Source organism: Emydura macquarii, unplaced genomic scaffold, assembly GCF_026122565.2.
Source record: "Emydura macquarii macquarii isolate MOO-44397 ecotype Brisbane River unplaced genomic scaffold, CSIRO-AGI_Emac_v2 contig_3220, whole genome shotgun sequence".
Classification (NCBI taxonomy): Eukaryota; Metazoa; Chordata; order Testudines; family Chelidae; genus Emydura; species Emydura macquarii.
Window position 1 is genome coordinate 10,100,144 of NW_027133357.1, and position 22,130 is coordinate 10,122,273.

The following is a 22,130-nucleotide window of genomic DNA, read 5'->3' on the forward strand; positions in this document are numbered from 1 at the left end:
AATGCTGCCATCTTGGCTGACACAGCAGGGCGCTCTGGGCTATAACCTCTCTACAGCCTGAGCTGCAGTACCTGGCCTGTTCATCTTAGTGGTTCCAGAAGCCCGTCTCATCCTGGCAATTAAAGGTCAGAGTAGAAGCTGCAGTGTGCAGGTCAACCCAGGGCTGGAAGGCTGCATGGGTCACAGCAGGAGTCTGGGCTGGAGGCTGGAATAGACACATCCTCGAAGGACAGGGCACAGAGGGGGAGACATAACAATGCACGCACTGGCCCGTGGGCTCCTTGCGGCTCCCATCCTGCACGTTGGACAGATGCCTGCAGCCTCCTGGAGTCCCCCTGGCTTAGTTCGTATGCGTCTCAGGCAGGAGGGGCCGGGGGGTGTCGTATTTGCAAAATGACTCCTAGCCCCCTTGGGACACTGTAGAAATTAGTCTTATCTGCAGATCTGCCAGACTGCAGCCTACCTGCTATATTTCACCTGTCTCACCTGCAGTACAGGCTTGGTTCTGTGTGCGAAAGGCTGTGCTCTGCTCCCGTATCAGCAAGGGATGCAGTTTGCAGAAATCAGGAAACTTTTGGGGGCAGAAGGAAATTTTCTTGCAGTAGAAATCTTGTAGCACCATCTGCTGGTGCAATGGGAGAGAGCACACGAGCCAAAACAGCTCTATTCTCCTTGTCGGGGTGCAATTCTAACAGCCTCATTAGACACGGACCCCCACAGCGCAGGCAGCAGCTCAGGAAGCAGAGCCAGCCTGATGTGTTTTGAGAGGGAGAAGGAGGGGACATTGTGAGGAGGGAGGAAGAGACAAGAAATTAGTATTGGGGCTGATTTATTTCCAAGTCTGGGCCAGCTTCCATGGACATTGACCCAGAGCCAGGGAAAAGTCTGGCAGGAAGGAAGGAGGTGGTGACCCGAGATGATGGCAACCTCTTCTCTAGGGAAAGCTGGGGTTGGGGCATAGCTCGCCCATGCAGTAGCACAGAACGCGGGTGGCACAGACATCTTCAATGTGGCCTGCATGTGGTTTTGAACACCAGTGCTCCTGCTGGATGAGGGCTTGCCCTCATCACCTTTGCTGCTTACGACAGAGGATGCTCTGCTCTCCACTTCAGCAGTGCACTGTCGTGGCCTTGACTTGTGGCACGTATCACACGCTGTACCGCCATGCACTGGTGGGTAGGAGGTTGGGAGGTCGTCCTCCTCGAATGAGCTCATCCCTTGCACCGTGTTGATGGCTCATCTTCCACGATTCAGCACAGCACACACACACACAAAAAGGAGAGGGACATGCTTCACCGGAGGGTAGGAAAGTGCAGTTTTCATTCAGCCCGTCTCCTCCTTTCCCTGCTGCCTTCTGGTTGCCCACGTTTTCCAGCACCATCAGGCCAAACGCAGAAGGGCACCAGCAGGTTGGTGGTGAGATGTGGCTCCCGGTTTTACCTGCCCACCAACGTTCAAGGGAGGGAGTTAGAGAAAGGTTTCTGGCCCATCTCTAACCCAAACCGTGCTCTGCAATGCTGTTAACTTAGTGACACACACAACGAGCCACCTTAAAAGCTTTTTATTTCCCCCCTTAATAAACTTTATAATATCCCTCCCCTTCCACTGACCAAATATTTACTCCACTCAATAAATAAGACAGGAACGTATGGCAGACAGTGTATCTTCCTGAACGTGAACAGCATCAAAACATCCTTCCCTAGACACGAGATTCACAACATTCTTATGCATGAGAAAAGAAAGACCGGACCCTCCTTTTACAGTCCGCCCCATCCACCCAACAGCACTGAGGGGGTTTCTTTTAAACACCTCTGGCGATAGCAGGAAGGGAGAGGCATAATATGATTCCTCAAGGGGGCGGAGATGAACCCACCCTCCAAAACCAGCAGCGTTCTGCCCTTCCCTTGTGGCTAGAGGTGGAGGGTGGAATTTGTGTCCCAGAGAGATTTTTATACGCACACACAAGTTACATCAGCAGCAGTAGATGGTAACAGGTGGAGGGTTGAGCCTGAATGTGTACACAGCTATTTTTAGCCCCACAGCCGGAGCCCGGCAAATCTGAGTCAGCTCTTTTATCCTGTGTAGATGTGCCATGTGTGTGCTGGTTTTCCAGGCAGAGCCATGGTCTCCTCATTTCCCCAAATAACCCTTTTTCTAGTGGAGATGGGACTGAGACCATTTGGGCCTGAATTTGCAGAGTGGTCAGGGATATCTGGAGCTGAAGCCATTTGCTCCTTCCCCCATCCATCCACGCCAGTACCTGGCATGCAGCCCAGCAGGGAAAGTGCGAAAAAGGGAGCTGCTCGACTCAGTGCTCTGCATGGGGGAAATCTGGACTCTCTTGCTAGGAAGTCGGACATTAAATAGCTTCTTCCTCTGAGATACCCACTGGGTGGAAAAGGGAGAGGGCAACTCAGCAAAAAGCAACTTCCTAGCTTATTTGCTATGAATAAATGTCACTGCAGTGCCAGTACCAGCTTCCATCCTTTGTCACTAGTGATGGGAAAGCCTGTATTAGGCTGAGAAAAATAAAGGGCCCCAGTTCAGACAATTCTCTGCACCTGCTGAATCTTTCCAGTTGAATTGGAGAGTTCAGGAGATCAGGATCTGCTACGGCTCACCTCAGAACTGGGGCCATTCAAGCCCCATCTAGAACTAGGCGGTGCAGATACAAATGAAAGTTACTAGCTGGGGCGTTAGACGTTCAATTGCTCAACTCTCTGTTTTCAAACACCGGTGAAGTAAACACAGCCGCCTCCCCTGCCAGGTCTTAGCTAGGAGAAAACTGACTTTGCTGGTTTTGCACGCAGGATCTGCCCCCTGCTGTGATTGGCAAGACCAGGGCCACGACACTAGACACAAAGGCAAGGATTTACCCTGGGATTTGGGTGCCCAACTCCCTCTGAAAATCTCAGCCTCTGTTTAATCATGCATAAAGGGGAGGCTCTGGCTCAAGATCTGCGGTGTTTATCGTTCTAGGCGGTGCCTGCCGGATATCGGGACACGTTACAAACAGGCCTTCACTTCTCCTCCACCCCATCGCTTTCCCATGCCTCTTTCAGAGGAGTAGTCAAGAGTTCCCGAGCATTCCCAGGCCATTATTTTCAAACCTGTGTGCCTAAAGTGGAGTACCTAGGCCACCGGCCCCTGCACATCCCGCTGGGGATTATTGCACTTGAATACAGGCAAAAGTTCAGGAGACTGAGGCCTGATCAGTGCCATAAAACAGTGCAGGAGCCTGGGTACATCAACTCCATCTCACCAGGCCGTTTGATAAGGCTACTGCCAGTAGGTTTCAGGCACTTGTGGTGCACACGACAGCCAGTTCAGCAGAGAAGCCTGATGTCACTAACCCCGAGCGGCGAGAGGTCATTAGTGTGGTGCTCACCAGAGTGGCGGGATTACCCGACGGGACAGAGCCAGGCACTCTACAGGCTTCTCCTGAACAGCTCGGCCAATGCACCTCCAGCATCCCCACGCCCGGCAGGGCTGCTTCCATGCCGCTCTGCCACGACACCCTGAGTCCTGACCTGCAACACCCCGCTCCAACCCTGGGTATCTTCCCTCCAGCTCTGTCAACGCAGCGCCATGCTGATGCACCGCACCCACCCCCCAAATATTCCAGGCCACAACAGCTGCCAGTCAGAGAGGAGATTGATAGTTTAGAATCAAGATCAGGCCCACCAGAGCAAAGTAGGATTTGAACTTGTGTTTCCACAGATGAGAGACTAGGAGCACTCTCCTTCCTGGATGCCACTGCCCCTCTCCCTCCCTAGGAGGGACTGCACAGAAATGTAACCCTGTTATTGAAGGGAAACCCTTTTCCTTTCACCTCATTGATCCTCTTTGGTGCTCTGTGTGCAATGCTGCTCTTGGACAAGGCACCACACGGCAAGCACTCATGGGGGCAGATCGAACAGCATGTAGTGCCCTTCGTCATACACCTGCGATTAGCCTAACGGCCTCTCCCCAGCCACGCGCCCCACAGACAGAGCATAAGAGTCAGGAAAGGAGGTGAGCGCAACGTGCAGCCTGCCCCATTCTGCAGTGTCCGTGCAAACGTACAGACAAGTTGGCTATGTGCCACGTGCTCACATACCTCGTTTTACACAGAGTACTTGGCCATATCGCTTTTATCAAAGACGACTTTGGTTGCAAAGTAAATAGCCACCAACCCGAGGGCGGTGGCTAACGCCATGTAGGCAGTCACTGACTGTGTAAACTGGACGATCGACCCCATGATGAGGGACGGGACAACCTGAGAAAGGAGGAACGCGCTGTCTAAAATGGCCAAGTCCAAGCAGATCCCTCGACCAGGCGCTGCAGGATCCGAGTCTCCCACCCTCATCATGAGCGAGACCTCGCAGGGGGAGCTGACGCACAGGGCCGAGCTGGCAGCTGGAGGGGAGGAGGAGAAAAGGCCCCCAGCATGGCCATTCTGGTAGGTCAACTTCTGGCTGGAGAGGGGGCCTTTGGGGAAGCCTGATTTCTTGTCCAGCTGAGCAGCATCTTCTTCTTCTTTGCTTTTGTACTTATGCAAAAATATCTGAGAGACAAAATAAAGAGAGGGAAGGTGAGAAACTGCAGGGGATGGGGAAACCCTAATGAGCCGGAGAATAGGGCAGGAGAGCGGATGCCATTAGCTAGAGCTGGTGTGATGCACCCCTAGGCCTGGCAAAACTTCCCCTGGCTTCAAGTTGTTCCAGTCCCGTGAAAATCCTCAGGCCAGGTTCAGCTAAAGGCTGGTGACATTTGCAGTGAGTCTGGACCAGGTGAGATGGTTTCCAGCAGCTGCTAGGGTTGGCAGGAACTTCCTTGTTAGGCTTCAGAGTCACAGTGATCCTGACCTGCTGCGTTAACTTGGCTCCAAGTGGTACCTTTGTGTGTTCATTTCATGCATCGCTGACACTAGGGAGCGTTTCAACCCAAAGCCAAACAATGCTCTGCCGTTTGGGGCAGTTTCACGCTGAGCCTTGAGAGTCACCTGATCACAGGACTCCCAGAGAACCAAACCTAACTAGCATAATGGGTCCAGTTCTCCTCTCACTCAAAGCACCACAGTTCCATGGACTTCAATGGGCCGATTCCCGGCATACACTAGTGTGAGAGGAGAATCCCGCCCCACATACCTCCACCTCAATCCCTCTACATAGAAAGTGCTCCACTAACTAGGGACAATGGGCCAAAGCCCTCCCCATCCTCATGCCACTGCAGCCAGGCCAGGGATGAACTTGGTCCAAGGAGTGAGTGACACCATCGCCCAGGGCTACAGGAATCCCATCTGTGACGAGCGTCTGGGGAGGGTGCAGTTAAAACGCAAAGAGCAGTGCCGCCGGAGCAGCTGATCTAAGGGGCTCAATGCCCTCCTGCTGCAGCAACGCCACTGGAGGGCACGTGAGCGGCTCACAGCCCAGCCTTGCTTTGGAAGCGTGGAACCGCTCGCATGGACTGAAGGGCATGTGTTGGACGGTGGATTTGGCTCGGTTATTTTTCAAAAGCAGAGCATGGAAGTTATGGATTCAAGACTGGAGCACAGGCATGCAAACAGGAACCTGTGCGTTCAAAGGCGCATTGCTGCAAATAAGAGGTGAGTTGCTGCATAACTCAAGTGCCCACATTTTCAACCAATGACCCATAGAGCTTGTCTACATGTGGAGTTATTCAAGACTATTTATTCTCGTTACTGCACTTCAAATTCGCTCCCCACCTGAGTCTGAATTAACTTTCTATCATCGACAAGTCCTCAGGGCTTGTGTACGCCACAGAATTAGGCTGACTTAAATTAAGTCGGCTTACAGCCCTTGCAGCAATTAAATGCGCTGTTGGTGTCCGCACTGCCCTCCTTGTGCCAGACTGGAGCCCCCTGCCACCAGGTAACAGCTGGAGCCAGAGACAACATGTGAAATCATAGCCGCTGACAAACTGACAAGAATGTCAATTTCACTGCTGACAGGTCCCCTGCTGTGAAACTGAGCAGGTGCCAGGCTGGGGCTGTCAGGAGAAAGAAGACAGCCTGGTTGAGAGAAGAGAATTTTATATGAGGAGCGGAAGGGTCGGAGCATTGCCTGAAGTACCAACGATATCACAAGAGAAAGAGAAGGAGAATTACACAAGCATACTCCAGGGGAGTGCAGGCATCTCGGCTGCATTCTGTGCCTATGCCACACCACAGCAATGGGCAGTGTCGTATCGAATACCTCATCTGGCACACGCAGATCATCCTGTGGTAGAGTGTCACTAGTTATTCTCCAGTGGTGTTGCCTGAAGCCATGGCTCCTGCTCAGTCAAGCAACGAAATGAAGTCAGATGAGATTTTTGGTCCCCAAGAACCTTTTGTTGAGATTCAAAAGCAAAGAGCTTTGCATGGACTCTGACTAGCCATGAATTTTCCCGAGACAGAGTGTTTTGTAATCAAGTTTGTCATTTCACTTATGGTCTTATGAATCTAAGCCAAGCCACCTGCATCCCACATACAATGGCCGGTGCTTAATGAAACCCTCCATTTACACCTGTCACATCAAGATTAGAGAGATCCAGAATTTAAGTGGTGCAAAACCCCTGCACAAAAGAGAAGTTGGTCAAAAACTGTGAGCCAAACAGCGGCAAACTCCTAAGAGCTCTAGAAACCCATCATACTTGATGCAGGATGATCCAAGAGGCCTACTCCGATACCCTGAAGGCACATGCCATATTTCCTTGCTCTTTCTGACCTGGTCTAGACTAGAATTTTAGAGGGGTACTTGTTCTAACACACCACACACACATGCACGAGGAGCCTACTGCAGACTTAAACAAAGGCTAAGTTAGCTGAGTTGAAGGGATCTTAGGTTTTAACTCAGCTAGCTTAGCCTGTCTTAAATGCATTATGCCTCGTCTATGATAGACATTCAGATGCATTAGTTAGACATCTTTTATCCTACTCTAGACAAGGCCTCTGTGGTCTCACTAGTACAGCTACAATCGAGGGCATGCATGAAAAGAGACCAACTTACACAGTCCATGTGTGAGCAGCTTCTGATGGGGTTAGTCTCGCAGGCTTTCACTAAGGTTCCACACAACGCGGGAGGGGCAGCTTTTATGCAGCACCCTTTTCATTGATTCACTTCAGAAGGAGAGGGAGAGACAGAGAGGAAAACAGGAAGCAGGAAAGAAAGAAAGACAAAAGGCAACAAAGAAGACGAATTAAAACAGTAAAAAAGAAAAACAAAAAGGAAGTGGATCCAAGAAGATGGATAATTTTCTGTGGAAGGGTTTTTAGGGACTTATCTTCTCTGGGGTCCCACTGTCTCCCGTTAGGAAGAAAACAGAAGCAGGAAAGTGGGATCTCACAGCTAGTCATAGAGGTGACTTTGGTAAGTCTAGCACCCATCTCTTTGTCATGGATGGCATTTCCCCCATCAGCCCTTTGAGGAAACCGCTGGATGCTCCCTTCACTAATCCCTGCTTGACAGGAAAATGCCCTGATAGGTTTAATTTTTTGCTGGCTGAAGTAGATCCCAAGAGCAGGACTTTGGAAGAAAACAAAGTTGAACAGGCCCTCCAAATGCATCCCTAGTTTGACAGGAATCTGAGTGCACACTGGGATGGGCTGCCTGGAAGTGTTAGTTCTATGTGAGCATCTGGAGGTCTGCAGTGAAAGCTCCTACTTCTTTAACTCCACAGCAAGTTGCCTGCCATGGGGACGAAAGGTGCGCTCATGCCACAAGTGGCTGGTGGGTTTACAGTGTGTGATAGGCTCCCAGAGCCATGGAACAAAAGCAGCGAGGCCAACTATTGTGATTTTATCATCAGGTCTCAAAATTTGGTGTTTTTCTTAAAGCCCCAGCTCTGAGTTTTCATTTCAGACGCCCTCGTGGTTACAGAGAAAAGCTTGAAAGTGTGAACCCTACAGGCTCAACAATCAGAAGGCAAAGCGAGAACCCAACATTTGTCATTTGTTACTATCTCATGAGGTTTTTGGGGACCCGACTCATGGTTTTTGACTTGGGGCTGGCGACGCTGCGAACGTGATTGAATGCAAAGAGCACAGGAGCCTCTTGGGAACCTGTCCTGATTTCCACCCAAGCATTCAGAATGTGCAGGATATGGGGCGCCGCCTGTGGAAATAAGCAATCCTGGCTTCCCCCCACCTCATTCAAAGTGACACGGATATCGATGTGCTGGTTGTGGCAAGCAGGGAGGCGCTAGGGAATTGGATTTTTGGTTTTGCAAAACCAGCACTGGGTCAGACCCAGATCCTGTTTTTATTCAAACCCCCAAAGATCAAAGGGGCTCAGGGGAGAGGCCCCATTTGTGTCTTCTCTCTAGTTGTGAGGCACTCGAGACACCCTCTGAACTCGTGTGTGTATTTCTTTCCAGCCACAGGCCAAGCTGAGCTGCACCCCGGTGCTGCGATCTCAACCGTGTTGCATGGCTCCCTCCCCACTCCCCGCAGAAGCGGCCCCTACCTGCTTGTCATGGTGGTACAGTGACGCCAGCGTGTACGGCAGGATCTGGAGCGCAGAGAAGGTGAAGCCCGTCAGGGCGGCCGAGACCGTGACGATGAGGACGCTCCGGGAGAAGCACATGACGAAGGAAGCCAGGGGGAAGAATGCCACGCTGGCCAGGTAGATCGCCCGGGTCCCAAACTTCTTCACCAGCCGGTCCATGATTGTGGAGAAGAAGATGGAGATGACGCATTGGAGGAACAAGCCCAGGCTGCCCATGCGGACCCCTGAAAAACAAGCAGACAGACACACTGGTGGAGAAGGTGGTGGTGGACAGACAGGCACCCTGAGCCTGCCCAGATTTCCCAAAGCCACTGACAGCTCTGCCCATTCACTCCTTGGGGTCTCTGCCAAGCTACCGCCAAAGGAGCCCCAGATCATGCGGGTGAGAACACCACCCCCAAGTCGGGGAAGAACTGAGGGGGAAACGTTTTTCTGAAGCACAAAGGGCTGTTGGGGTCCCCACCGCCATTAGCTCCCACCGATGTTCAGGCACCTCCCTTCTGTAGAACATCTCCCCCTGCAGAGCCCGTCTCTCGCGGGCTCACTAACCGGGAAGCGCTGGCAGACGCCAAAGCAGCGCCAGAACCAGCAGAAGAAAGGAGGGGTTTTAAGCTGGTGAGGAAGTCCAGAGTTTGGCATGGAGCGAGATGGTCACAAGCTGCTCTGAAACATCCGGCAGCCCGTCCTGCCGTTCCCCCGTGGAGAGGCACTTCGGATTATAGGTAATTAGACCATTAACTCTTTGGGGCAGGGACTGTCACCAACAGGATGTTTGTACAGTGCCTAGCACAATGGGGCCCTGACCTGGTGGAAGCCTCTGGGGCTACCACAGCGGAACAGTTAAACAACAATTAAGCTCACTCTTGAGCTAACAGAGACATTAATATGAATGACTGAAGCCTAACAAAGGAGGCAGTGTACTAGGGAGCAATAGGAGGGAAACCCAGAGGCCAAGGTACATAATTGACGCACACAGGAGAAAGAGGATGGTGACATATGAGCTTAGATCTGAAAGAGCCAGAAAACAAGAGGCGGTGGAGCTGAGCCAAAGGGCTCCAGGGCTTCCAGAGAACATGTACATGAAGGGAACCCAGAAAGACAGCAGTGTAGGAATGAGTGAGCCAGCCAGGAGACAGATGTCTGAACATCCTTACTGCAGCGTGGCTCATCTCACGGCTGCCTAACACGCCCAGGGCTTTGCATCCACCAGCCTCCAAGTGAATTACAAGAGGTGGGCAAGCATCATTAGCTCTGCTGTACAGATGGGGGAAACGGAGGCACAGAGCAGCGAGGTGATTTGTTTGAGGGGACGGTGAATCAGTGGTAGAACCGCAAACTTCCAGCTGCTGGACCACGGGATCTCCTAAGAATTCAGGCACAAGACCAGTGCTCCATCGAATCAGGCTCTACTCTCTTATTTGATATTTCAGAGGAAGAGGGAAGTCATCGCGTAATGAAGCCAACAACTGTTTTAATGCTGCCTGAGGAGTGGGACTGGGAGAATTCCTTCCTGCACCTTGCCCCCTGAGATGATCCGCTTAACATCTCATGCTCCAGGGGATGTTTGTCATTAGCATTAATTCAATTAATTCAGTTCTTCACACTGTTGCAAGGGTGCTGGAAACTGATAAAAACTAGGGGTGGGTTGGGGGTTTGCAACACCAAGCGGAGAAAATTTGGCTCTTGGTTCTGCTTATCACCGACCTGTGCCTCAGTTTTCCCATCTGTAAAAGGGAGAAAGTTCCATTTACCCACCTGTGAGATTTTGGGATGAAAATACTAAGCACAGTCATTATAAAACTGGTAGGTTCAGGCAGGTGGTTCTGGTCCTGGCAGACTCTCACCCCAGCCTATGCAGCAAAGCTACATGTGGTCCAACTAGAGCACCAAGTGCTGCCAGATACAGATATTAATAGATCGCCCTCCCTGCCCCCATCCCAGCTAGAGGGGATACCCAAGTAAGACTGCACTCCCAGCCCGGACAGACAGACTTACGCTGGCAGGACTCACACTGGTGTGCTAACGGGTGTGTGGACGTTGTGGCACCAGCAGAGGCTCGAGCTGAACTCAGACCCAGGGGGTAGGGAGAAGTGCACCCTAAAGGCAGGGCCCATCTCTGATCCCATCTCTGTGTTTCTACTCTCCTGCATACAGAAGCGAATTCTGCCCCTGCGGCCTGGGGAGGCTGTCATTACCTTCATCGTAGTGACGCCTGGCTTCCGTGCCCGGCTCGGCCCTGGGAACGCCCTGGTACAGCCCTTCGCCAACGAAGTCCGTGTAGAATAGCATGAAAGTCATGAGGGCCATCCAGCTGCACAGCTCGGCCACGAAGAGCCGCCGGATCACCTTGGGAATGCGGCAGCAGAGGCTGTGCAGCCGCGGGACCAAAGTGCAGAGGTTCCTCAAGGCCTGGACCACGTGCCTGGCTCGCAAGAGGCTTTTGGAGAGCTGGCAAGAGCAGCAGCCGGGGGAGGCGGGCTTGGGGGAAGAGTCCTTCAGCGCGGGGCCTGCCAGAGCGTCCGCCTGCGCCATGGCTTCCTCGGTCACAAAGAAGGTGGCCAGGACGCAGCCCAGGAAGATGATGGTGAGGAGGCTGAAGAGGCATTTCTCCTGCCCCCCCAGGTAAGGGGCCAGGAAGCTACCAGCCCAGTCGATGGCCGGAAGCAGATAGCCAATGCAGCCCCCCAGGCTGATCATGAAGGCGTACATGGAGAAAGCTTGCCGGCAGTTGTCAGGCTCCGGGAAGAGGTCCGAGAGCAAGGCCTCCAGGGGCGTGAAGCAGACCTGGCCGCAGAAGTCCAACAAGCCAATGCCCAGGATGAGGAAGGCGATCTCCAGGGGGTGGGCGTTGAGGGCTAAGAGGCCTGCCAGGCGGCTGGCGTGGGGGATGATGAAGAGACTCAGCAGCACGCCCAGGCACAGGACCCAGATGAAGGGCCGCCGGCGGCCGTAGCTGCTGTTCCAGTGGTCGCTGGCGGAACCGATCAGCGGCACAAAGACAAGGCCCAGGACAGGCCCGATCCCTGGAACAGAGACACAGACGTGGCGTTAGGGAGAGGGGGTTTGGGCAGCGTCCCGGTACTGCAGGCGAGCTCTGGGCCCTGCCAGAAGAGCCAGGGCCAAGGCATTCACAAGCAACTAGCAATCGCGGGTGCCCATCTGAGACACCCGAAGGGGCCCGGACTGTCAGGAAACGCTGAGCGATCTCACGCTGGGCACCCATCGGCACTTGTGAAAACCTGGGTCTCAGCTCAGCCCAGCTCAAACCAGACCCACCACCACGACCTCCCTCCTCACCACTCTGAACTTTAATGCTTCTAGACAGCGTGGTGAGAGCGCACCAGCGCAGCCCTCCTCCCGGGATGTCAGAGCACTGGATCAACAGGAAACCTCAGCGAAGCAGCCCCGTCTTCCAGAAGGGGAAACTGAGGCAGAGCCATGCCAACGCCACACAGGCAACTCAGTGGCAGAAGCCAGAGCTAGAACCCAGGAATCCTGGCTCCCAGTCCCCTGCTCTAAGACAATAGGCTGCACACTCTCCCTGGTACAGAATGGTCTCATCTGATCAGAGAGGAGGAACACACATCTCCGTGCCCGGATGCCCCACTACCATTGGGAGGGGGGGAGAGCATCTCAGTCAAAGAAAGAGAGAAGCCACCTACCCAAAACCATGGTCATGAACTTCTCCTCCACGCCCACTTCCAGCAAGAGCGGGGGCACGTAGGTCACCCCAGCAGCCAGGCAGACCTCCAGGCCGAACGTCAGGGAGTTGACCAGCAAGAGCTGGGCTTTGCGATTGTGGAAGAGCATGCTGACATAGGGTAACATTAGAGGGCTGCACCAACCAGACTGCAGGATTCCTGGGGCACCCAACGGCCCGACACCAAGGTCCGGAGTCTCCTTTCACAGTCCACTGCAGAGACACTAGCTGCCATGTTATGTATAATTTTTTTAAATCAGCAATGAACAGATTGTCCTTTCTTCTTCCTTATGTGGTAAGATGCAGTCACTGCGATGCAGAGTGCAGGCACAGGTGGACAGGTTTCACATTCCAGCTCTCTCCCCCGGCTTCACGTTCTGTACTGTGGAGACAAGAAGGGAGCTCTTTAGAAAGCACAGACATCCACACTTCTTACAGGGACCAAAACAAGAAATACTTCTCCATTCCATTGAAGTCAGCAGCACCACCCGTCTGGAAGGGGAAGCAAAGCTAGAGTCACAAGAGGGACCTCTAGATAGCGTTCCCCACACAAAATCACTCCCACTGGCCCTTGCAAAAGGCATTAATATCAGTAATGTCAGCAGACCCTGGCTCAGAGAGAGACTCCACCTTGGAAGGCTCAGCCCTCCTGTCAGTCACCCCAGGCCCTCTTCCGTCATCCATTTCTTAATGGCATCACAGCAGTGCTTTGTGGCCCCCTACTGAGATCAGGGCCCTGATGCGCTAGGTGCTGTACAAACACAATGTAAGAGATGGACCCTGTCCCAAAGAACTTACACTCTAGCTACACAAGACAGGCAAAAGGAAGGATTATCTTCATTTTACAGATGGGCAGCTGAGGCAGGGGGAGATTAAGTGACTTGTCCCAGTCACACAAGAAGTTTGGGGCAGAACCAGGAGTTGATCCCGGATCTCAAGGCCTAGGCTACTGCCTTGATCACAAGAGCAGCTGTCACACACTGCTCCTCCCCACCGCCTGGATGCACAAGCTCTCAGGTCAATGTTTTTACCTGAGCCACGTACCCATCATCTTGGAACAAGTGATGAAGACATGATACTCAGCAGCACAGATGGTGCCTCACCGTGCTTCACAGATAAACTGGACCCAGTTCAGCCTCCTCTGTCAGTGAATGGCAATTTCTTGTAATCATTAGTTTGTCATCTGAGCGAATATTGCCAGCTGAGCCATCTGTTTTCCCTTGAACACGTGCCATCTCCCCGCCCCTCTCTCACGCAGCTCCTCCCGGGGACTATGTGAGGATGGGCTCAAAGCAAGAGTAGGAAGGTTACCAGGGGGAGTTCTCGGTCACGAGCCTCTGGATATACTAGGGTGCTGTTCTACTGCAGATTGTGATTGCATTAGATCAGTAAACTCAGCAGGACCTGGTCTGGTCAGTCATAGGATTTATTTATGTAGTAGGAAGGGGATGGGAAATAGAGCTCCCTATTCAGCGCACCCAGATTTTGCTCCAGTTCTTGGGCCCGGAGCACGTCACGGAGCGGGAGCCCCTCACCCTGCCGGGCAGCTGTTTGCGGCAGCTACAGCAACCATAAACAGCGAGTGCAGCCCCACATGGGGGAAGCACTGACCCCTCTCTCTGTCCCTGCTTCCCAGGGCCCTTCAGCCAGAGCCCACCCCAGGGAAGGAGGGTCAGGAGCTCACCTGCCGCCTGCAAATTCCTAGGCTCCCCATGCCCTGGCCAGGAGAGAGCGGGGGAGCTGCCATGGGGAGCATCCTGGCAACCGAATGCTGCAGCATCTTCCACTGACAAGAGATGCCTCTGGTGCCATGCACACTGGTCCCACTTGTCTCCAGAGACGCTGCCCGGAGCCCCCGAGGAGGCTCCGCAATGCAGGGTGCCTGGTCCCCGCTGGCGGCGCTGGTGCAAACACCATGGCGGCACATTTCGCTGACCTTGGTAACAGCTATTCAGGAGCAGCAGCTAGGTGCTGCAGGGAGGGGCCATTGCTTTGCCCCGTCGATCTCCGCCTGCGCTGTGGAGGCTGTCCGGCCGCAAAAAAATCCACTGGTGGCCGCATTTGAGAAAGGGCTTGTGTACACAAACAATTAGTTTGCAGCAAGCAGGTGCCTGAATCTATCCTGCACCTGCCAGGGACTCTGATGTGCACCCTGCTGCCATGAACGTTAGAGCCACTCCCCTCGGAGGACTAGATCAAAGTGCTCTTCGATGCACATCGGAGGGTGCCCAGGGACAATTCACTTGTGGCAGGCTTTACTGGGGGGTAGCTTCGCACCCAAGCTTGTCACAAACTATGTGGACAAACCCTTCGTTTGCTGCAGATTAATCCTCACTGAAGCAGACGAAGGCCCCCTATTTCTGAATGCACTTTACTCAGATGCCCTGGGGAGACGTTAACCACACAGAACGAGGCACTGGACTACGTTTCATTTAGCCAGGTTTGGATTCCTGCTGCTTCCCTGGATGAGAAAAAGAATTCCGCTTTTTAGTCCTGGGACAGAACCGCCACAAAAATGTGGGTTTTCTAACTCCCTAGGGCAAATGTATATGATCTGCCTGTCCAGAGTCACCTTCATTGCTGGAGTAACGGAGCCAAGTCTTACGGAGGAGATAGGGAAGAGTTGGGGGGAGCGTGGGGTGTCTCCACCAGCCAAAGAGCTCAGCCCAGACTTGGAACAATCTATCCTGGCAGAACGGCGATGGGGCTTCCCAAAGCCTGTCCGCAACCTTTCCCTGCTGCTGCAATTATGATCATTAAGGAAGAGCCCGTTTCCTCCTCACAGTTGAGAAGTTCACGGGCCCATCATTAACGTGTTACACAGAAATAATGCCCATGGATTCATGCCTAATGTCTTTCCCCTCCCACTAAATTCTTTATAACTCACTCTCTTTCCCTCCCCCCCCACCAACTTCCCAAGGGTTAATGACTTCATGTTCCATTTGAGTTTGTTTGATCTTCCTTAGAAGATTATGTGGGAAAGCGAGACAGACAGACAGCCCCCAGGGTGGCGAGGGGAATAGACATGAGCTGCAAGCATATCAATTGCTGAGGCATGCATCCATCTCTGGGGTGGAGTGCAAAGCACCGATCCTACAAGCTGAACCCCCTAGCGGGACGTCCATGCCCAGTGACTAAATGGGGCTCCCAAATGTGTAAGGGTGCAACTGCCTGGGGCCAGCTGCAGCAATTGTAAATTGCTTTGGGAGTCTTTAGAATGCAAGGTGTTACAGAAACGGGATTACGCCTCATCCAAGGCCATAGGCACGCTCACAGGGCAGACACACACACAAGGGCTTTGCACCTCCAAACCAGCTTTACTAACTCCCTGCTCCCCTCTGAGGGGTTTATCCTCCTTTCAGAGCTGGAGAAACAGAGGCATCCAATGAGGTTTTAAATAATTTGCCCACTAACAGCAAGTTAGTGGCAGAGGTGATAAGAGAACCCAGGAGTCCTGCCCCTGAACTAACACAGGAAATGTGAAGGCCTGTTGGGGAATGGCCCTCAGTCCCAAGAGATGTTAGATGTAGACTAGACCAGGACATCTCAACAAAGCCAAAGAACATGCATGTGACAGCCACCATCTTGGCCAGCACACTAGAGACTGCTGCAGGGCCCACCAGAACGGCCAGCCTGAGCCAGGCAGCTGCGCTGAGAGCTAGAAAAGCCCTTTTCCCTCTGGGGATCAGGCACAGAGCCAAAGACGTAACGCACACTGATCAGTGGGTTGCATCTGCTGCAGTCCCAGGTGCCTGGATTGTTTATGGACTGGCATTTAAAAATACAAAGACCTCAGATCCAAACCCCCTCGTCCCTTTCCCACTTCACGTTATAGTGTAGTGGAATTTCTAGCATGAATTAAGAGCAGCTCCAATGGGGGGAGCAGGTGGTGGGATCTCAGACTATTCTAGAGTTTCAGACCCAGGCAGATGGGCTCAGTGTCTCTTGTATCAGGAGAGGAGAGAGAGAGAGAGATCTCTCCCCCTGCCCCCCCCCCCCGTACCCATCCAGCCCCTACTCAACTTTAAGAAGAAGAAGATGAATCCCAATGTCCCCAGCAGCAATGCAAAGTGCAAAGCACATGTTGGGAGCCACGAACAGTGACCCAATTACAGGCAATGTCGGTAGAAACTGCACCTTGCTCAAACATCCTTTTTCTTCCACTCTCAGGATGAGCATTTACCAGTCTGAAGTTAAAGGCCAAGTTGGTTTTGGAGAGACAAGGCGTGGGGGGGGGAGAGGCAATATCTTTTCTTGGACCAACTTCTGTTGAGGAGAGAGGCAAGCTTTCTAACTCACACAGAGCTGGTTTTTCTCACCAAGTTGATCCAATAAAAGATACTACTTCACCAACCTAGTCTCAAATATCCCAGGACCCACAGGACTACAACACCACTGCACATCAACCTGGATTTGGTCACACAAGTGGGGCTGGGTGGGGGAACCACAAGAGAAAGACTCACTTAACTGGAAAAGATTTTCCACTAAGCCCGGTAAAGACACGGACTAAAAAAGTGTCACTGAGCTGGCCAAAAACAAACAAAAAGCGTGGTCTGGGGAAGCCTCAGAGAGCCAGTGCCTCTTGAAATGAAGCCTGTAACACCAGACTCACCTCCCTCCCTGAAGAAGCACCAACAGATGATCCAGGTAAACTCCCATCTTTGCCCTGCAGGAACTTCATTTACTAAAGCCAGCCCGGCCCAGATGCAGAGACCAGAGCGCTCCTTGCAAAGGTAGTTAAGTAGAGTTTGCAGCAAGGGAGAGGTGGAGCCAAGCTGTAGGCACACACAGCACACCTATGGGGTTTGGTTGCTGGGCCCTCCCTGCCTCTGGTCTTTTTAAACACAACCACAGTGTATTATTAGTATTACAGCAGCACCTCGCCTGACCCCATGGTGCCAGGTGCTGTACAAAGACACAGTCCCTGCCCCAAAGAGCTTACAACCTTGATGTTACAAGGGATGCTGTTCCTCTGCTTGAAGTTCTACAGTTTGAAAGCAAAGCCCACCGCAGTTCAGATGGGAACCCTCAGGTTCAGATCCATAGCCAAACCTGGCTGCTCCAGCCCAGCTCCGGCATCATAACTCTTCACACCATCCATCTCCACGCACGTTCCAAAGGTGAGTGAGCACGGTCAGCATTCCTGTTCACTGCCGGGGAAAGCCATGCTGACTTGTAACGGCAGCAATGGGGACTCAGCACCTCAGAGGATCCAACCTGGGGCTCTGCAAAGCCCTCCTTTCAACGGAGCGGATGCTTGAAGGAGGAGGACCACGCTGACTCCAGTCTTGCAAGCTTTTCTGTGCCAGTGGACCAGTGTCTCCATGGAGCACCGGTGGGGCTCTGCCCTTGGGAAAGAGCTTACAGGATCAGGGCTGTGTCCTGCCAGCCCAGCTCATGCTCACAGCTGCGGAGGGGAGGTTGTCCCAGGCAGTGAAGACCATTTTATTGCATGGGATTATTTTTAAGACAATGAGATGTGCTCTCCAGGGTGCAGGCGCTAGTTTTGCTCTAAATAACAGTCCCAGCTGACAGACCAAGCACTTGTTTTAAGCCTCTCATCTCCCCTGCAGCAGGTTTGCCAGCAGACAATAAAGGAGGAGCCAGGCATTGGACCAAGTCAGCTGCAGCTGGGTGAGGTCCAGCCGGACCGACAAGCTTGGAGGCCCATGATATCATAATCCTATACCAGAACTTGTGCCAGGACACCCAGCCAGCTTCACTGCCCGCCACCGTGCAAAACTAGCGACCAGTGTGTCCTGGGCCTTGTGTTAACACAAGAGACTTTGTGCAGGAAAGATCCACCGTCCCACCGATGGCTTCCTTCGGCTGCTTTGGACTGAAGCAGTAGAGATCTCATTATGGAAGGGGTGGCATCTTCCCCTATGGCTGAACTAGCTATCATCACTCAGAGCGCAGTATGGGGCTTTCCGCAGGAACCCCAGGGGCTTAATAGAGGTGGGCAAGTACTGTCTCTGTCTTATATAGGAGGGAAACTGAGGCAGAAAAGGAGGCAGTGACTTGCCCAAGACCACAGAGCAAGTCTGTGGCAGAGGTGGGAGCAAAACCAAGCTCTCACATCTTCAAAGCTCTTGTTCCAGCCAGCCACCCCTCCATCCAGGTGGGATGGCCCCTGAAAGGAGCAGCATTATCGGGTGCCAGATACCATGGTAAGGAGCACACGAACCTGAACAGAACCAAGAAGCATTGTCCCTGGAGCCTGATGGGAGCTGTAGCCAATCCTCCCCAGATAGGATTGGAACAAGCTAAAGCAGGGGAAACTAGATGGTGTGGAAAGAGAGATCCACCCCACCCCACCCCCATTGAACTGCAATACGGGAAACTCAACAGTTTCCATTCACGGGGGATTCAATCAGGTTCAAATGAGGCCCCCAAAACTCAGAGCAGAACTCCCTCGCATGACGGAGTTCCTCACACTTTATGCCCCAATTCATCTTCCTCACGGAAGCGGGGGCTTCCCTGTGGAACTTAGCTCAGATTTGCAAACCTGGGCCATAAATAGACTTTTAGTGCAGCTGGGGAGCTGCATTTGGATTTTGCAGATCTTTCCTGCCCACCCTGCCCCCAACCACAAATTTAACCCAAGATTTCTGTTCAATTATTTTCATACCCTACTGACTGAACTGGCAACAGCTTTTCACTCAGAGAAACAACAGATCGGCTTGTAAAGGCTTCCTCACCTGATTACCAGGTAGGTGGGCGGGACTGGATGTGATTTGAAAGCAGCAAGCCAGAGGGAAAGGAGCTTGCTGGTCAGACAAAGGGTAGTTAAGCTCTCAGCCACTGGGGAACAGTTTTTTCAACAACAAAAAAAGGCAAACCCTGGATGTTTGACATTCTTGCTGTCCCAGCATCTCCAATAACGTCTCTCCTCTCCTGCTTTAAGCGCTCAGGGACAGGAGCATTGACTGGGTCCCGCCAAACATAATTGACCTGAGAAGGACTGGCCATTTATTATTATTCAAGCCGTTGGAGGAGGAGGGATAAATCCAAAGAAACAACAGCAGGCAGACACAATCCCTGGAAGCTAACTCAATTTAGCCACTAGCCCAGTAGCTTCTTTAAGTGCTTGCAATTCCACTTGTTAACGTCCTCTCCCTGTTCTAAGTCTGCAGAACAGCTTTCAGTGGGTTAATTATTTATGTTGTGGAGCACCTAAGAACCCTGGCTATGGACCAGAGCGCTATGGTGCTAGGTGCTGTACAAACAGAATGGAAAGGTGATCCCTGCCCCAAAGACCTCACTCTCTAAATATAAGACCGGAGGTGGTACAAAGAGAAGGTGACACAAGGGAACAATACTGAGTTTAAAGCTGGTGAAAGATACTAGCATGGCAGCCTTGGAGACTAGAAGAGACAGGCCAACACATGGTAGCTGGGCCTGGGAGAGATGATCCCTACACTCTCCCTTTGCCAGCTAATATGGTAAAATACAACTTGCCCTGGCTACACGAGGGTTTTAAAGCTTTTTAGCTAACAGGTTTTAAGCACCACTTTCAGTTTACTTTAAGCTTCCCCGCAGACAATGTGCTGTCAGATCTACCAAACAAGCTGCAAAAAAGGAACTCTTTTTTTTTTTTTTTACCCTGATCTCTTCAAAGCCAGGGAGTGGCAAGTAACAACAATGCTGTTCAGAGAGAGGGGAGATTATTTTTAACTCCTTGTCCTTTCAACGTCTGGGTCGACCTATGACCAACTGGCTGAGAAAGTTCTTGTCTTGGGAATGAATTCTCACTGTGGATAATTTTCTTAGGAAAACAATTTCTGGTCATTTAAAAAAAAAAAGTTAAGTAGTTGGAGTGAGATATCCTAACCGGCCCATCAGTACTTTGTAGACTGAATGGCAAGATTATCTCGCATTTTCTCGATCAAGAAATCTGATCTCATTACAAGGAATGAGTCACTGACAGTCTGCCCTTGATGGTCTTACTCTGTCTCAGGCCTTGTCTACACTAGCACTTTTGTCAGCAAAACTTTTGTCACTCAGGGGTATGAAAAAGACACCCCCCTCTGAGTGACATACCTTTTGCCGGCATAAATGCTTTGTGTGGCCAGCGCGACGTCGGTGGGAGCCACTCTCTTACCGACATCGCTACCACCATCCGTTCAGGTGGTTTTATGATGCCGGTGGGAGAGCTCGCTCCCTCTGACATAACACGGCCACATGAGCGCTCTTACACTGGCAAGGGTCTAGCGATACAGCTGCGCCGCTGTGCGTTTTAAGTGTGGACGAGCCCTCAGTCTGTCGCTTCTCTACCTCTCTCCTTGTTACAATACACATTCCCCTGGGACTCAGGGCCCGATTCCCCAGGGCTCTGCACCTCCTCCTCCAATCATGGACACCAGTGCCAAAGGTCAGAGACATCCCCGTGGCAGCCATTCGGGTCGGTTAGATCCTTTCACCCCACTTTGCACTTGGGTATCACTGACTGTTTCCTATGAACTCACCTAAGGGGACTGATTGGATAGGTGGCTTAGCACAACTACCAGATCGCCCTCCCCTGGCCCCACCACAATTTGGAGGCCCAATGCCTGTCTCCCCTGGTTTGTGGCTTGCTTTGGGAGATGGGCGTCCCAATGCCGAGAGAAGCTGCAGTGTGCGTGACCAGAGGGGGAAAAAATAACTTAGGCGCAGAATGAGTTTAGGTGCTGCCAGGGTTAGAGGGGAGCTGAGCGGGAGTTTTGTGGATCGCACTGGTGCCTAAACACAGGACTTAGGCAGTGACGTGGCTTGGTGGAAACCACCCCCCCTTCTATGATGAGGGTGGGAACTTCATGGGGGCAAAGTATCCCGCATCTCCCTGCTGCGTGGCTCCTGCATCTCTCTCAGAGGCAGCTCATGCTGGCCCGTTGGAGACTTAGGCCTGATCCAGCCGGGCAAGTCCTACACAGCATAGTGCTTCAGCCAGCATGATCCTGCCTGCTCCTTTGTCTCCTCACAGTTTAACAGATTTGATGCAGCCAGTCCTTCCAAGCAGAGAGCAGAGAGCGAGGAGCAGTAAGTGTGTTGCTAGCAATGGGGTTTCCATTTACAGTTGCAAAGTTACATTTCCAACCTTTGCAGGATGTCGTTAGGATAATTATTAATTCCCTGCTCTCTGGAATAAAGGGTGTGTGGGAGAAAGAGAGCGCAAGCATTTAGGGAAGGGCCGTTCAGACAGTGCCAGATCCCTTCACAGCTATCAGAGTCTATTCACTGCAGCTGACTGTGAAATGCCCCATGGAGAATAGCTCTGGCAGGCTTGTGCGGGATGAAGTGGAAAACGCACCTAACCTCCTCTGACCCCCCCCCGCAATCTCTTCGCCCCCTCTCAAAGTGGGGGAAGAGGGAACGGTCATTAAAGAGGGGATCTGGAGAAGTGTAATTTATTTAGTCTGTCTGAATTAATATGATGTTTCCTTTGAGCCCAGGACTCCATTATCTCAGCCTCGCTGGCTCAGCCAATACTTTAGGGAAAGAGAAGAAACCAACACTGGAAAGCCCTTTCCTTCGGTACCAAAAGTGGGAGGCCCAGGGAGGCTACGAGGTCCTAACTCCACCTGCAGTTCCATTGCTTTCAGAGGGCAGAGCATGGCGCAAAGACGGCAGCGTAGAATTTGGGGCCTGTGTTTGGTACTGCAGGCTGGGAGGACCATTTCCCTTCAATCTGCAGTGAGATGTTAGATCTGTCCATTAATATTAGCCAATAAAAAGGCCTTGGTTTTCTCCTGCCATGACTCTAGTCTCCTCCTTGCCAGTCCATCCGACATTCTTATTTGTCTTGCAATCACGCCAGGAAGCCTCGCCCCAGATCAGGGCCCAGATGCTCACACCAAAGAGCACACCGCCTGAACAGACAGAGGAGGAATATCCCCCACTTGGGGCATCGAGACCCCAAGAGAGATTAAGAGCCAGACTTTCAACGGCACGGCCCCTACAAT

General features: G+C 52.3%; 1 protein-coding gene and 1 long non-coding RNA gene across 4 annotated transcripts in view; one reads left to right on the top strand and one right to left on the bottom strand.

Annotated features, from left to right (window-relative positions):
- Positions 1-22,130, bottom strand: part of SLC45A3 (solute carrier family 45 member 3) — a 37,288-nt gene continuing 15,158 nt past the window's right edge. The window contains exons 1-6 of one of the 3 annotated variants that reach the window (XM_067531671.1): positions 16,802-16,928; positions 12,152-12,571; positions 10,685-11,512; positions 8,448-8,713; positions 4,100-4,546; positions 1-1,440 (exon numbers count right to left, since the gene is read on the bottom strand). In XM_067531671.1, coding sequence (XP_067387772.1) covers positions 4,106-4,546; positions 8,448-8,713; positions 10,685-11,512; positions 12,152-12,317 — 1,701 coding nt within the window. In that variant the 5' untranslated portion in view covers positions 12,318-12,571; positions 16,802-16,928 and the 3' untranslated portion in view covers positions 1-1,440; positions 4,100-4,105. Of the gene's footprint in view, positions 4,547-8,447; positions 8,714-10,684; positions 11,513-12,151; positions 12,572-16,801; positions 16,929-22,130 lie in introns of those variants that run through there. The other 2 variants (XM_067531669.1, XM_067531670.1) reach the window with 2 other exon arrangements.
- LOC137142352 (uncharacterized) lies at positions 18,870-21,826 on the top strand. The gene is made up of 3 exons (XR_010916895.1): positions 18,870-18,901; positions 21,152-21,207; positions 21,621-21,826. It is a non-coding gene; the product is annotated as an uncharacterized lncRNA (long non-coding RNA).